This window comes from Hypanus sabinus, chromosome 4 (genome assembly GCF_030144855.1).
Source record: "Hypanus sabinus isolate sHypSab1 chromosome 4, sHypSab1.hap1, whole genome shotgun sequence".
Lineage (NCBI taxonomy): Eukaryota > Metazoa > Chordata > Chondrichthyes > Myliobatiformes > Dasyatidae > Hypanus > Hypanus sabinus.
The window spans coordinates 121,484,381-121,499,667 of NC_082709.1; the positions used below are offsets into that span (position 1 = coordinate 121,484,381).

At 39.7% G+C, this 15,287-nt stretch overlaps 1 protein-coding gene across 1 annotated transcript; it reads right to left on the reverse strand.

Moving 5' to 3' along the window:
- Nucleotides 1-338: 338 nt before the first annotated feature.
- On the reverse strand, nucleotides 339-9,734 carry LOC132393159 (toll-like receptor 8). Its single transcript, XM_059968051.1, has 2 exons — nucleotides 9,582-9,734; nucleotides 339-5,283 (listed from the first exon to the last, which is right to left on the reverse strand). The coding sequence occupies exons 1-2, from the start codon at nucleotides 9,615-9,617 to the stop codon at nucleotides 2,137-2,139; spliced, it is 3,183 nt and encodes a 1,060-aa protein (XP_059824034.1). The 5' UTR covers nucleotides 9,618-9,734; the 3' UTR covers nucleotides 339-2,136.
- Nucleotides 9,735-15,287: the final 5,553 nt, after the last annotated feature.

Below are 15,287 nucleotides of genomic sequence, written 5' to 3' on the forward strand. Positions count from 1 at the left end.
AGTTTTGATAATCTGGAACATCAACTTTGTTTTTCCCTCCACAGGTTCTGTCTGACCTAGTAAATATCCCCAGAATTTTCTGAAAGTGATCCCAGCACTTCTTTCTCCTGCTACCATTCAGAGAGAAGAATTATTTTAAAGACTGCTTTCCATGTGGTCCCATCAGTTACTGACATTATATAAAATTTATACCATTCTATTTTAATGGTATAGCTCACTCTCTTGTGAAAATAAATGAATTTCTTCTGCTTCCGGAAGAAAACTTTCTCACCATCCCTGAGTTTCATCCACAAGATTTTCCAGACACAAAAATGAAATGGGACATTAGACACAGTGAATAAGGTAAAATAGTTTATTGAGGCAGCATGAGAAAAACAGAACCACAAAATGTATGCATTTATGTACTAGAACAGTATATATCTTCAGGTAATTAAAATGTGAACAATGTTTATAAACCATACCTGTTTAGATATGTTAAGTAATCAAGATGGGAGTAATATGGCTTCCCATCACCCTTAGCAATTAGTAGGTCAAATCAGAATGAGTTTGGAAGGTTAATTTCCCATTATCCTTCATGCATTCTGGCCTCCAATAACATGTTTGTTAGCTTCTCGTAAAGCACCATACAAATAGAAAATTTGAAGTACATTTATTATCAAAGTGTGTATACACTATATAACCTTGAAATTGTGTGAAGTATACAAAGAGTGGAAAGGGAAATGGCCAGTTGATTCCAAACATACCTACACACCTTTGTGAGTGAATGAACTCATGACATGTGTAAAAGTTAAAGGTATGTACATAACTGAAACAGTGCAGTCGTCTTGATTGTAATCTGATTTCCTCAGCTGCTAGCTATTGAAAGCAGTAGGGTAATTCTGTTGCTATAAGAACCATGCAATGTACAGAGGGTGAAGGAAGAAAAGAACACAAAGGCATACGTATATTTGCATGGTTATTAAAGGTAGAATTTTAACTTTTGTGGCTGGGGGAGAAGAGTGAGCATATTCCAAGTGATTGAAGAAAACGGTCAGAATGATTGATTGAATATTGTAGAGAACATTGTGTGCAGTAGCCAACAGACTTGCAATATTTCAAACATTAATCTGGCCTAATAGCTGTGAAGCTCATGAGAGCAGCACTAAAAATCCCACATCTTCGTCAGCAATAAATATGATTGCCTTTGTTAAGTTAGAGAGAATCATGTCCTGTCTGGGCTGTTGTGCTGGTTAAGTAGTCAACAAGAGATGTCAATCTTGGATTGATTGCAAATGGGGAGCAACAGACTTCACAGACATTTGGGCAGAAATCGACTCCGCTCAACCGCACCTTTAAGAAAAGGCGGAGAAATACCAAAGGGAATCTTTGTTCATGGAGTAGCTGGTGCATAAACAGTAGGGAGGCCAAGGAGGAACTGAAGCGTGGTTACACAAAAACTTATTAGTGTCACTGATCACTGCAGTTTTTGTCGTCTGTGTGAGGAAGAAGACTGGTAGGCCTCAAATGGATGTGAGTGCAATTGCAAAGCAATTGCAAAGCAACCATGCATTCACAACTGTGCACCCCAGAACTTTATAAGGTAAGGGATGCATTTGTAGAAATGAAAAGCTTGAGAATGCAATTTGAGGAGGGAAGTTGTGGCTGTCATTTTGAAGGATAGATGGATTGAGAGGGAAACAAAAGAAAGGTGGATTTTGCATCGAGTTTAACAGTGGAAGAAACTGAGGGAGTATAGATGGTAGGCTGAAATGAAAAAGTAGGTTTCATGCTGTTGGAAGGTGGATGGGAGTGCGATAAACAACAGTGAAAGATCAGCTGGAGATTGACAGTAGGGTGACCTAATTTTGAGGGCAGAAGAGAGAATGTCAGGTGAAGATGGAAGGATCTGAAGAGTATAGTCAAAGGGGATAGTTTTACTGTTTATAACCAAGAAAAAAATGAACAAAGAACACAGACTAATTAAGCTAACAGTGCCTAATTAAATGAATCCCTTCTGAGAAATATAGAATTATGGTAAGCCAAGGAAGGGAGACATACTTGGGCTTAAGATGGTCTAGATTTATTTGAAGATAATTAATTAAACAGACACATTCAAATTTTCAGCCTGAGGATAAAAATACAATTATTCAATTGAAGTTAAGTGAACTCGGCAATTGTATTGTATCTCAACTGATTGTCAGTTTCTATTACGTTTCTTAAGCACTGCCAGAAAAAATTCTCACTTTTAGGGTTTTTTGGCCATTGCAGCACAGAGCTGTTACACAACCTTCTCCGCAGTCTCAGGTACTTTGAGTTTATTAAAACGGGCTCTAACATGATCAGAACAATCACATCTTCACTTTCATCCAATAGTCTTTGGTGAGCCATTTGAAAGGCTGTTTTGAATGTTCCCCTCTTGACGTAGTTTCTGGTGAGCACAAACACAGTCTTTTTGCTCCCCTGGATGCTGTGAGAAAGGTTGTCGACAACAGCTAAGCCTAGGCTCCAGTCTCTCTCTTCCAAACATAAACAGAAGTTCCTTTCTCCTTTGTCTTCTAACTGAACTAATAGTTCATTGACAACCCAGTCTGTCACAGCCAGATCAGAAGTGTCGTAAGCAATAAAAGCATCATAAAAACAGTTATGCATTGCAAGAGAATGATAGCTATGCTCTCTTAACCGGGAGGTGCAGAAATAGTAAAAGTACCATACATCCCAATAAAACAGATGGTGAGTAATCATTATCACCACAGTGGAAACAATTATAATGGCAGAAGCCAAACATAATGAAGCTTCAACTTCATCCATTGTACATGCATGTTGATCAAGCAGAATAATACTCTGCCCCCGATGATCTTCAGGTGAATTGCAGGTAACATCAGTAGCCAGTTGAGGAATATCCAGGTCACATGTATTAATCCAGGCAATAAGTGGTACAAGTTCACAAGTACAATGAAATGGATTCCCTGTCAAAATCAGTACTTCCAGGAAAAGCTTTTCATTTGTATGGAAAATTAATTGATTGAAAGTTGTAATTCTGTTATAACTTAAGTCAAGATATTTTAACCTATTTGCTGTTGTAAGAAAACTTAAAGGAAGATTACTGATTCTATTTCTTCCAAGTAAAAGTTTTTGGAGGGATTTGGTGCTGCTGTAGAGTTCATTGGGTGCAGTGGTTAATTTATTGTTACTGAGATCAAAGGTCATCAAACTCTTCAAAAATTTCAATTCTTTCCAATTGACCTCTTCTAGCTTGTTATGACTCAAAGACAGATATGTCAAGTTACATGGTAAGTTTTCAAAAATATGACATGGCATAGACTCAATGTTATTGTAAGATAAATCCAGATGTGTTAAATTAATTAGATTTTTAAATAATGCTATATAACGCTGGTCTTCCTTCTTCCACAAGATATCCAGATGATTCTTTTTGAATTCTAGAACCTCCAGTGAGTCACTGCTCAACCCTGATTCTGTCAAGGTGAAGATGGCATTGCTGCTTAAGTTTAAGACTTTCAAATATTTAAGATTTTTGATAAAGCCCATTTTGTGTGTGACACCTTCAACGGCAAAGTAGTGTTTGTTGTAACTTAAGTCCAATACTTCAAGATGCTTCAGCTCCTTAAAAGCATTATCATATGCTGGATCAAGTCTGTTAAAGGAAAGATCTAAATATTTTAAATTCGGCAAAGTCATAAACTCAGTCCCATTCAAGGCTTGTCCAATCGCATTTTCTGACAAATTTAGGCACTTTACTTCATTAAAGCCTTCAAATTGCTTTGGATTGATGAAGAAAATATTGTTTGCACTCAGATCCAATGTTTTTCCGCAAAATTGACAACGCCATTGTATTGTTGGTCTTTCAATATAATAATAATCATCATCAACATAATGTGATTCATAAACCTGATGATTATTTTCAAAGAGTAAATATGAATCTTTAAAATCTGAGTCCATGTAAGGAAAATGCTTACCTCTGTAAACCGTACTGTAAAAATGATCTTCATCACCTGACGGAGGTGATATCCTATTTTCTGGTAGAGATATCAATCTTAGTGCTTTAAATTCATTAAAAATTGTTAAGTTTGCCTGTTTAATGAAGTTTGTACCAAAGTTTAGGATGGTGAGGTTATGCAGGCTGTACAGTGGTTGCAGATGCTGATGATTAAGTTCTTTGAAAACGTAGCCTTCAATATGTAATTTTCTCAAGGACACTAATTTGGAAAAATTCTGTGAAAGATTTATATTTTTTCGATAAGCCTTTATTTCATAATTGTATGATATATCAAGTTCTTCCAGTTCAGGCAAGTGGTTTAAAAAGTCACCATTAGCAATTTCAGAAGCAAGGAAATTAAGGCGAAGGTAAAGGCCCTTTAAGTTGGTACAGTTCTGAAACCAGCTGCTTTGTAGTTCTTTTAGAGAATTGCTGGAAAGAAATAATGTCTTCAATTTTGCAAGACTTCGAAAAGCATAAGGATGTATCTGAATGGAAGCACCTCCAGGGCATGGTTGACAAGGGTAAGGAGCATTGTAACATCTGGGGCAGTTTCCACTTAAATCAAGGAGCTCCAGTTCAGCCAGTTGACTGAAATCCTTGATATTTATGGTTTGTATCTTGTTGAAAGAGAGATGGAGTGATCTTAAACTTCCTGGCAAGCAACCAGGAACAGCGGTCAAATTATTCAAGTCAAGAGTGAGGCTCTTCAGCTTTGTGTAACGTGAAAACACCTTATCTTCCACATGGATGTTGATACTGCAGGGGTTGCGATGGTAACAGTTCCTTGCTAAATGAAGTGTTTCTATGTTTGGTAGGAGATTTGGTAGGCTTTTACTCGTTATATTTAAAATCTTATTTTCATTGAGACTTAAGATTTTTAAGCTGGATGGCAAATCCTTTGGGATGTGGTGGAGGTAATTTCCATCCAGGTATAATTCTTTCAGTTTTACCAGTGACGAGAAACTGTCCTCTGAAATTATCATGCCTCTCCTCTCTGACCTGTTGGGATGATAGTTATTATAGCTCAGATCTAGCTTGGTTAGATATTGGAGCTTTGAAAAGGAGTACCTGGAAATATTCATTATCTGATTGCCTGCTAGATTTAGACTGGTAGTATTTGAAGGTATGTTTCCAGGGACAGTTTTAAGGCGGCGATTCCTGCAGTCCAATTGAATGGAGGATCCATTGTTCTGCACGTTACAAGGGAGAGTTCTGGGTATCCAACTGGCTGCAAGCAGATTTACGACGAAGTTCAGCAGCAGGAGGAAGTACATTAAAGTCGGTACTGGAGCTGGAGTTCGTTTTGCCTGAAGAAGCATTTCATATGAATTAAAAAAAAAAGGAAGTTAACGTTACTTGTCATGTTCTATATTAAAAAGTAATAATTTTCTTTGAAAGGAGACATGTTTGACTCTTAATTTTGTCATGAGAAAATGGAGTCGCAAACCTCCATTAAAAAAAGAAATCCAGGAAGTTTGCCCTGCAATTTTTTAAACAGTTTCCATAAATCATTGCTTTATTTTTATATAGTTCAAAAGCGAATGCTTTTGTCACCACTTAATGACATCAGAATGAGTAAAATCCTATTTACACAGGGCTTGCAAATGTCAAGCTCTTTGCAGCAGTACTTTGCTTAGCATTCCCAGGAGTGTGAGCAGCCCTGGAATCAGTGCTAACAGGTGTTAGTTATTATTGCATTGTAGGTCTGTGAGGTGTCTCACTGACAATGCTGTGGTTCTGGGAACCTTTGCTGGCACAGGCCCACCAGTGAAATGCAGGAAGTGATCTTGTCTCGCCGTTAGTGTGGGTGTGAGCATCTGAGCTGGTAGTGAGGGACTACCTGTGAGGGTGGTCCAGTGCGACCATTAAGTATTTAGATGTGGAGACTCGAGCTACACCCTGGCTGACATGGTGAGTGTGGGCCGTTGCTTGGCTAGTGGCCGCTCCAATCTGCTACACACCACTCGGACCCTGCTGTCTCTCATCTTCCCCGTGTTGGATACGATGGGAGCCGGTGTCTTCCATGCTCAGCTGTGCTGAGTAGGAGAACCCCACATCTTGGCAAGGAACAGCAGTACCGCTAGCCCCAGCCCTCAGAAGCAACCTTCCCCATCGCCAAGCAGTGTGATGATGTGATATGGTTTTTCACTGCTGGAGAAGCCAGCAGTGGGAGGGGTTTGCTACAGGATCCCAGCAAGGCAATGCCACCAGATCTTCTGTTGTAACCTACAATGGGATAAAAGCCCCTATGTGTTTGAATTCCAGGAACAAGAAGATTCTACCTGTTCTGCCTTTCAGTCGATTGATTGATGTTCTTTCTCTATGTGATTAAGCACATTTAGCTTTAATTTTGAAATGAGCAGTTTTCGATCTGTATTAGGTCACTTCCTATACAGTCAGGGAATAAGACCTAGGAAAGCACATTGACTTACAAAAGGCCAGAGGTCTATGTCTGGAGCTTAAAGAAGTTTCTATCTAAGGCCATCCTGTTGTTTCCCCAGCAGAGGCATTGCTTGTAAATTGATGTTATATTGTTTAGAAGATAATCTAATCAATAAGATTTTGCTGAAATAAAATATTAATTTTGAGTTCATTAGACACTAACCTAGATGCTAATGGTCTACACATACTACTTACTTTTAGTTCTTACATGTTGGAATCTTATAATACTGAATTGGAGGAAATCTAACCAAGTTCTTACTTATGTGTGGATATTTAATAGTGTCAGTGGAACACTGTGGTAATTGCATTGAATTGTGTTGTTTTTCCAGTTTTACTCCTTATTCACTATGTCATACCATTGAGTTTGCAATAAAACCATGGAGCTAGGAGGCTCTATGCTGACTCTCATGTCATTTTTGAATGGAGTTTGGCTGACTGTCTAGTTGATGTTATAATAACTCAACAAGGGCAGTACAGTGAAAAAGTAAAGATCAGCAGGTGCTTCAACAACTGCAGCTACAGGTAAAAACCTCCTTACATCTAAAAAACTGCATCATGGAACAGAAGCAAGGTGCTTCTATCTCCACACTTAAGAGTTCCCATACCTCAGCCTGGTCAGCTCGTGTGGCAGCAAGAGCCCACGCAAGGGTAGAGGTGGCAAAGGAATGCACATCATTTGCTGAGAAGGAGGCAAAGCTTAAGATAGATAAAGCAGAACTGCAATTAGAAGGGGCAAATTTAGAGGCTGAACTAAGTGCACTTACCCTTCACCTGAAAGCAAGCTGCAGCCATCGCACAGGCTGAGGCCTTAGAGGCAGCTGAAGAACTGGAGGGGGCGATTAAATTGGACAGGGACAGCAAAGCAGTGTCAGAAAGGGACATTGCGGAGTGTACAGGCGAATACAACATGAAAGCACAGCTTGAGCTTCACGTGTCACAGAGCCCAACAGCATTTCCTGCCACATCCATGACTTCAGCGTTTCCTACTGGCAGCTTTATTACGTGGCAATCTCCTTCCAGTTGATGGTGCAGGCTTACAACCCGCGAGAGCCAGTAAGCCACCTATGGCTGACAATACATTTAATGATACCTTCATACCTCTTCTCAAAAATACCAACACAAAGGCCCACCACAGGGATAATGAACAGAGTACGGGTGCTAAGACATCTCACCACCTCCACAGCTCAGCACTGAAGGGTCATATGTTCCCGGAACAAGGCAGCTTCTACCATTCTGGCACCTGCAACAGAGCACTCTGCACTGTATCTGGCTTGCCGTGGTATAGTGAGCACAAACCCTTATCAGCTTGTTGGAAAACCTGAGAACTACAGAGCGCGGCCGTCATCATACCCCAATGCCACTAGGGAGCTTTGCCTCAGCGCGACGGAAGTGTTGGATCTGCTGGCAAAGTGGCTTGGCGAAGAATGCAGTGAGCACATCGGGAGGGTACCCTCAGTGCATGTACGTAACTCTAGAGAAGGCATGGGAATGGCTCCAAGTGTATTACACTGCAATTGGGAGGTCTCTATTTAAGAAGTATGATGATTTTCCTAGAAGCTCTGCCAAGGGCCAGGATAAGTTAAGGAGAAGTGGGAGACCTTTCTAATGGGACTTCAGTCTCTTCAGAACGAAAGGTACTTACCGGATTTGACCTCCCTGGAAACTGCCCATGGCATTAGCCCCATACTGGAGAAACTCCAGTGAATAATCATTGACATGAGGTTCAAGGAAGAAAACAGAGGCTATTTTCCTCCATTTAGTTACTTCACCAGGTTCACCTGCTCTGAGGCACACAGAAGAATTTACCCCAGCTTCACGGTTCTGAGTAGCAGCAGTGCACCCAGGAAACCAGACAGAACTGAAGAATATAGAGCTCCATATCTGTCCGCAAGATGGAGATCTCTTCAGCCGAGGATTTGCATGTTGACTCCTCTGTAAAGAAGACTGATGGACCGGGGAAGGACTGACCCATTTATAACAAGCCGCACCCACTCTGGAAATGCAGCGGCTTCACAGCAAAGACTGTCAATGAAAGAAAGGCCTTTCTCACTTTAAATGCTGAGCTTCTGCGACTCACTTTGCAAAGGACTACAAAGCCATTGTGAAGGGCCGCGAGTGTGATAGCACTCACCATAACACATCCACGCACCCAGAAAGCCTGATTCTTTTCTGACATCTAAGTAAATTAATGTAAGATAGTACATAACCAAACCGATCAATTAGTTTGACTTTTTGTGGCTCCATGACATGTTTCTGGCAATATACGGTATTTCAGCCCATTGGGAGCAAACCAGTTATATCAGTAGTTGTAATTCTTCATGTTTTGAAACAGTTTTCAAAGATTATCTGCTTAAGGGAAGGAGTATAATTCTTAACTAGTTAACCACGTATGATGAGAACTTGCTATTTTAATTCCGCATTAAAAATGCTGCACTGGAAATTAAATTTCCTGATGCATCACATGGTTCCAACATAAAATGTCCTTGCTGTTATCACTTGCTACAACCCAGCTTTCTTAATGTTGATAATGTTTGAAGCAAGGCATGCATGGATCATTTTCCTGGAGAGATCACAATTCTGCTTGCAATTAGCCTTTCTGAATTCAGAGATATCTGCATGTGTAAGAGCTCATGAGAAAAACCAATTGATAGTTCAGTGATCAATAATCATATCTATCACCCAGCTGGGCTGTCTTTTAATTCCCTATCTTACAACTCCCAATCAACAGAAATCTTCCTTTTAATGTGATATAGTTATGTATCCTTCAACTTTATCTAACAGAGATAAATAAATAAATTGTTCTTGGAGCAGGAAGCCTCTTCCAGAAATTAGTAAAATGTTGCTGAAATTATTTTATTACATATTCACATTCAATGCAGAGACTCTTATGATTTACAACAATATAGATCTTTTGATTCACCAAAATGCTGAACATTAATTATTTCCTGCATCAAAATATCCTATAAAATCCTACTGTACATCCAAATGAGTCATTGTAAGGTCTACAAGCCCATAACTTTACACCAAGCAAGTGAAAGCCCAGTACTATGAATGGACAAATAAGTTTCACAGCCCCTTTGTGCTACCAATTAGAGTTAAAACACCCATCTTTCATCATGTCTGCTTAACAGAAACAATTCAGTAAAGGCAAGATTTTGCTCACCATTATAGAGTATCTGTTGGAGGCTTCCTCTAGCATTAAAATGCAATGGTTTCTTAGTAGGTGGTTGCAAAGACAAAATTGGGGAAGTGTGTGTCTAATTAAAGAGGAACAACACTAGCAGTTCAGCTCAAGCTACTGCGTACGTCAAGGCAAAATTTCATTTGCACCAATAGTTTTTATTTAGGTATTGCAAAACACTAGATATGACTAAAATTAGTCTGAGAAGCTATCAAAGGCACACTGGACAGAATAACCATGCCCAGATATTAACCACAATTAAAGCAGAAATTCAGCTAAGTGGCGAATGGATGTGCTGGGAGATCATCATCTGTAAGCAAACATAAATACCTTAACAGTGGGAAACTTTGGAAGTGTTTCCCTGTGAAGCACAAAGGTAAATCATGAACCCTATTATCACTGGTAGTATGATGATAGAAGAACCATTCCACATACTGATGACTGTTCCATTGTCTGCATTATTTGAAGGTAAATCAGCTCAGAACAAACGGTTCATCTCCAAACCTGTGGCTGCTAAACCCCTAAAAGGGAATAGCATTGATCTTCCTGTTGACTAACTTCAATCAAACTTCAACTTCAAAGGATATCAGGCATCCTCGGTGCAATGAAAAGTCCTGAAAAAATATGATTTCTTAGAAAAACAATGTTCCTCTTAAACAACATCTGGTTGTTTTCATTTTAGTCTTTTGATTGTGTGCAGAGAAGTGAATAAAGTTCCTCTCAAGGCCAGAAAACATCTTCTTTGTTTGGACACAGCTCTGAGAAAGCTGGGAGACCATGAAGCTACCATCTTCTATGCAATTTGCACTTGGTGGTATTCTGCAGGTTTGTGTATAGCCCTAAATAATCCAGTTGCAGTTCTCATTGAAAGTGAAATTTAAACTGTTCCTTTCTTCTCACTCAACAGATGGCTAGATTATCGGGAAAACGTGGTTAAACAATTACAAAATCCCACATTAGTGATATTTCTCTTTTCATTTATAGACAGGCACAATTTCTACAACAACCAACACCCCCTGCCAGGCCCCGTCCTTTGCCATTGTAAAGCAAAATCACGAACTGTTGGGGTATCTTGAATTTTTAAATTAGAGTCACAGAGAGGTATAGTACAGAAACAGGCCCTTTGCTGAGCCACTTAAAATGCTGACTCCCATCAACCTGTATTGGGACCATAGCTCTCCATACCCCTACCACCCATATATATATCAAAATTTCTCTTAAACGTTGAAATCGAGATTGCATGCAGCACTTGCAATGGCAGCTCCTTCCATACTCTCACAACCCTCTGAGTGAAGAAGTTTCTTCTCATGTTCCCCTTTAACATTTCACCTTTCACCCTTAACCGATGACCTCTGGTGCAGTCCCATCCTACCTCAGTGGAAAAAGCCTGCTTGTATTTTCCCCTACTGCCGGCGAGTGGTTTAACGGTATCTGCACCAGACTTCAAGGCAAGTGGTCCCAGGTATGAATCTGGCTGGGTCCTTGCATGCTTTCCAACTGTGCTGGGTTGAGCGTCACGCTGGCAACTTGGCCTTGTAAAAAAACCAGACAAAGACTAAGGAAATGGCAGAGGTTGCCACTTGATGCGCCACTAGGCATGGAAAGGAATAACAACAATCTATACCCCTCATAATTTTGTATACATCTATCAAATCTCCTCTCAATCTTTTACCTTACATGGGATAAAATCCTAATCTATTCAATCTTTCCTTATAACTCAGGTCCTCCCGACCAGGGAACATCTTTGTAAATGTTTTCTGTACTCTTTTAGCCTTATTTGCATCTTTCCTGTGGGTAGGTGACCAAAACTGCCTACAATACTCTAAATTATGCCTCATCAATATCTTATACAACTTCAACGTAACATCCCTCTTGGATTGATGGAGAGAGAGCAAATAAATAGGCAGGAAGGGACTGAACCGAGGAGGACAAGAAGCTATGAAGGGTCGAGTTTGGTGGTGCAGAAACAGCCCAAAACAATGGACCCATTGGAGCAGCTTTGGTGTGAACCTTGGGAATGAAGCAGAAGCAGGCAATGTGGGTTTGGGGAACAATCAGGTTGGAGGCTCGAAAGGGGAGATCTCCACAGACGATAAGGTCTTTGATGGGATGGGAGACAGTGGCCTAATGAAGGTTCTTCACCCGAATGGCATCTGTCCATTTCCCTCCATAGATGCTGCCTGACCTGCTGAGTTCCTCCAGACTTTTGTGTGCTGTGTTAAATATAATCACAATATTTGAGCAGCACGTAGGCAGTCATTTAAATATCCAAGGTTATGGACCTAAAGTGGGTAAAATGGATTGGTATAAGTTTGGCAATGGTTGATCCAGGTGATCCAATAACAACTTCTACAGGCCATAGAATGGCCATTGCTTTGAAAGGATGGTTTTATTTTTAACACCTTGAGGGTAATGAGAACCTTTTTGAAAATGACTGCTTTAGAGCATCATAAAATCCACAGGACTCAGTGAAGAATGTATTGCAAACAAATCTAATTGCAGGCGAAATGCAGCAAATATTGACTCCCTTTTATGCCCAGTAAAAGGACATGCTTAGTAAGAAATAAACAACAATAACATTTGTCTTAGTCAAGTTGGCCAAGGAATAGACTTTGGCCAGGATGTCGGGAAGATTACCAGAAGATAGAATAAAGGTAATTGTAAATAATGGGAGAGGAGTTTCTTCTTAACAATGTGAGTTTTATGATTCCATATACTTTCAAAGGAGAATGGGATCTGTATTTCAAAATGGGAACAATGTTCTTTGCAATGGGGAACAAGTGTGGACTAGCTGAATAACTTTAAAAGACAATGGGCTGCAATGCATTCTAAGCTATAAGGTTGAACCATTTCCCATATTTCTTTATATAATATAGAGGTCATTTGGCCCATTGAATTTATGATGGCTCTCAGAGCATTCCCAATGAGTCTCATTCCCTCTGACTTATTCTCTCTCATGTTCCATCAACTATTTGCCCTCCCACCCCTTGATTCACCTGCACCACACCTACAACAGTAGCAATTTACACTGGCCAATTTACTTACTAACCAACGTGTATCTGGGGCATGGAAAAAAACAGATTGCTCATGTAGTCACAGACAGAACTTGTCAACTCAACTTGGACGGAGTGCGTGAATCTAAAGATGGCTTCTCCCAGCCCATCAATGAAATAGTTAGATTTGTCCTATTCTAATGTCTTTATTTTCCTTTTCAGGGTGGGTGGCATCCTGCTGGGATCTTTGATTTACAGCGGCACTCAAAAACTGCGGTTCTGCATGATGGCATGCTCCTCTTCTTAGAACTTACTGATCAGCTGTGTTTCGGTCTGTCCAGGTTCGGCCTGAAGTCAAGTGACTTTGGGACATGCACCGTCCCGTGGACGTGAATTCTCACCGGTGTCATGCACTGAAGCGCAGCAGGAGTGGGAACATAGAAGACAGCAGGAGTGGCTGTCGGAGGGCTCTGCGCTCGGTAATCGATTTGCCAATTCTCGAGTTGGGGAACTTGAAATAAAAAAGCAGCACTTCCGACTAACTGTAACATTGAAATGGTGACTGTTGTCTCCCCTGTCACTGTGTAAGGAGCAATATTTGTCTCTCTCTTGTTAGTGAGAGAGCCTGTGGGATGTCGAAACGTTGGAGTGAACAGTTAGTTTTCGATGGACTGTAGACCATGGTCTCTTCGGAGGCTTTGCTGTTGCTTGCATGGTGACTGATGGGAATTCTGATGCTTTTTGCTGGAATAATTTGGTGGGGGCCAGAGGACTTTGGGGCTCTTGTGTCTTTTTTCTGTCATTCATTCTTTGGGGTTTTTTCTTCTGTTTCAAGGGTGTCTATAGAGAGTGAGAATTTCAGGTTGTATATTGGATATGAAACCCCTTTTTACCGGGTGCCTGTGGAAATATGGCTTGTTGGCCCCTTGCTACAGATGCTGGACTCTGCAGCGATAAACCCATCTTTGTTAGGCTCCGTACATCTACAGTGTATATGACTTTGGTCCCAGCAAACCTCTGAGGGTTGGATGTTTTGTCCATCCAAACCCCGGTTTGTGTGAATGCTGAATGACTTACCGCCCCCCCCCCCCCACCGCCCTGCAATCGCCCGTTGGTAAGAAATAACAGATCATACACTACATACAATTATAAAGAAAATATATTTATGAATATTAACCTGAGTTATTAAAGAAAAGAAAGAAAAAATAAAAAGGGCCAATTTTAATTAAACAGTCAACTGTGTAAATAAGTTGGAGCTCATCTTGAACTTGTCTACCTCATGTGTAACCCAGGTTAATTAAATGCAAATACGTAATGTTTGAAAGCTCCACCTGTGGAGTGATGAAAACGAAGTTTACCGAATTTAAAAATGAGAGAACTTTGGATAAAAAAAGCTATGTGAGATCTAGGCATGGCTGATGCATCACATTAGAAACCAAAGATATAAACTGTTAAAAGAGGAATTAGTAGTAGGTATCACTAGCCTACTTACTTGAAAACCTCAGGATTAAATCCCTGGAGGAGAGACGATAGCAATAAAAGATCTATTGAAGCCACAGCTGTAACAAGACAATATCGGCAGGACGAATGTCCAAGATCTCTACCACGTAACCAGGACCGAGTGTATAAATTTGTGTGTGAAATATGTTCAGTAGTGTTGTAACTGTGAAATGTTTGGAAATGACAATGTGACATTGAGTTAATTTGGAATAGAAAATAGAATGTGTATAAATCTTACAGATGGTAATCCTGTTGTATATAGGTCAGGTTATTTTTGTGTAAGTGTTGTGAATCCACTTTCCATGGATGATCAACTATTTCATCCAATGAACCAAGAAACAAGATAGCGAGCCACCCAGAATGAAGAACCATTGCGGGAACAAAATATTTTGTGATGTAGAGTATTTAATACGGTTGGACATATAAGTTTATTTTCATTTGAAGGATCTGAATTTCATTTTCTACAAGAACAAATTATTTTTGCAAAGACTTTGATAAGTTACTGAATGAGATTTACTTTTTTTAAAAGTTGAGATGTTAGAGAATTATTGTGAAAGGAGTAAAGCTGTATAGATTAAAATTTTGAATTTGAATTTCAATTCGTAGACATACCGACTTGAACTGAAACTGAAGTTAACCATAATACTTAAGAATAGGAATTCAATTAGTTTTCTAACTAGGAATAAATAAAAAGGAAAAGTTAGTCTGCAAATCTTTAACTGGAGAATAACACTAGATCTAGATCAGGGGTGGGCAAACTTTTTGACTTGTGGGCCACAAAGGGTTCTAAAATTTGACAGGGGGGCCGGACCAGGAGCAGATGGATGGAGTGTTTTGGTAATACACCTCATAAGAGAAAATAAAATATCATGGGATATGTAGAAAACATGTGCTTTAATTTCAATTGAAAATGAACAAATGCATTACAACAAAATATCTGTCTTTGAAGTCCCATGGTATTTAGCTATTTATTGAAATGACTTTTAAAACACTGAAAATTAAATGAATAAAATACAGCTTTTTTAATAGTAACAGTTATTATTTTAAAGCACTGAAAATTCTGTTATCCTTCAAGACATTATTATCATCACTCTCCTCCTGACTATCTTTATTTCAAAAACGGTAGGAGATGCAGGTCTACTTGTCCTACTCCTTCTTATTCAATTGTCCCCTGTGCCAAAACTCAACAACGACC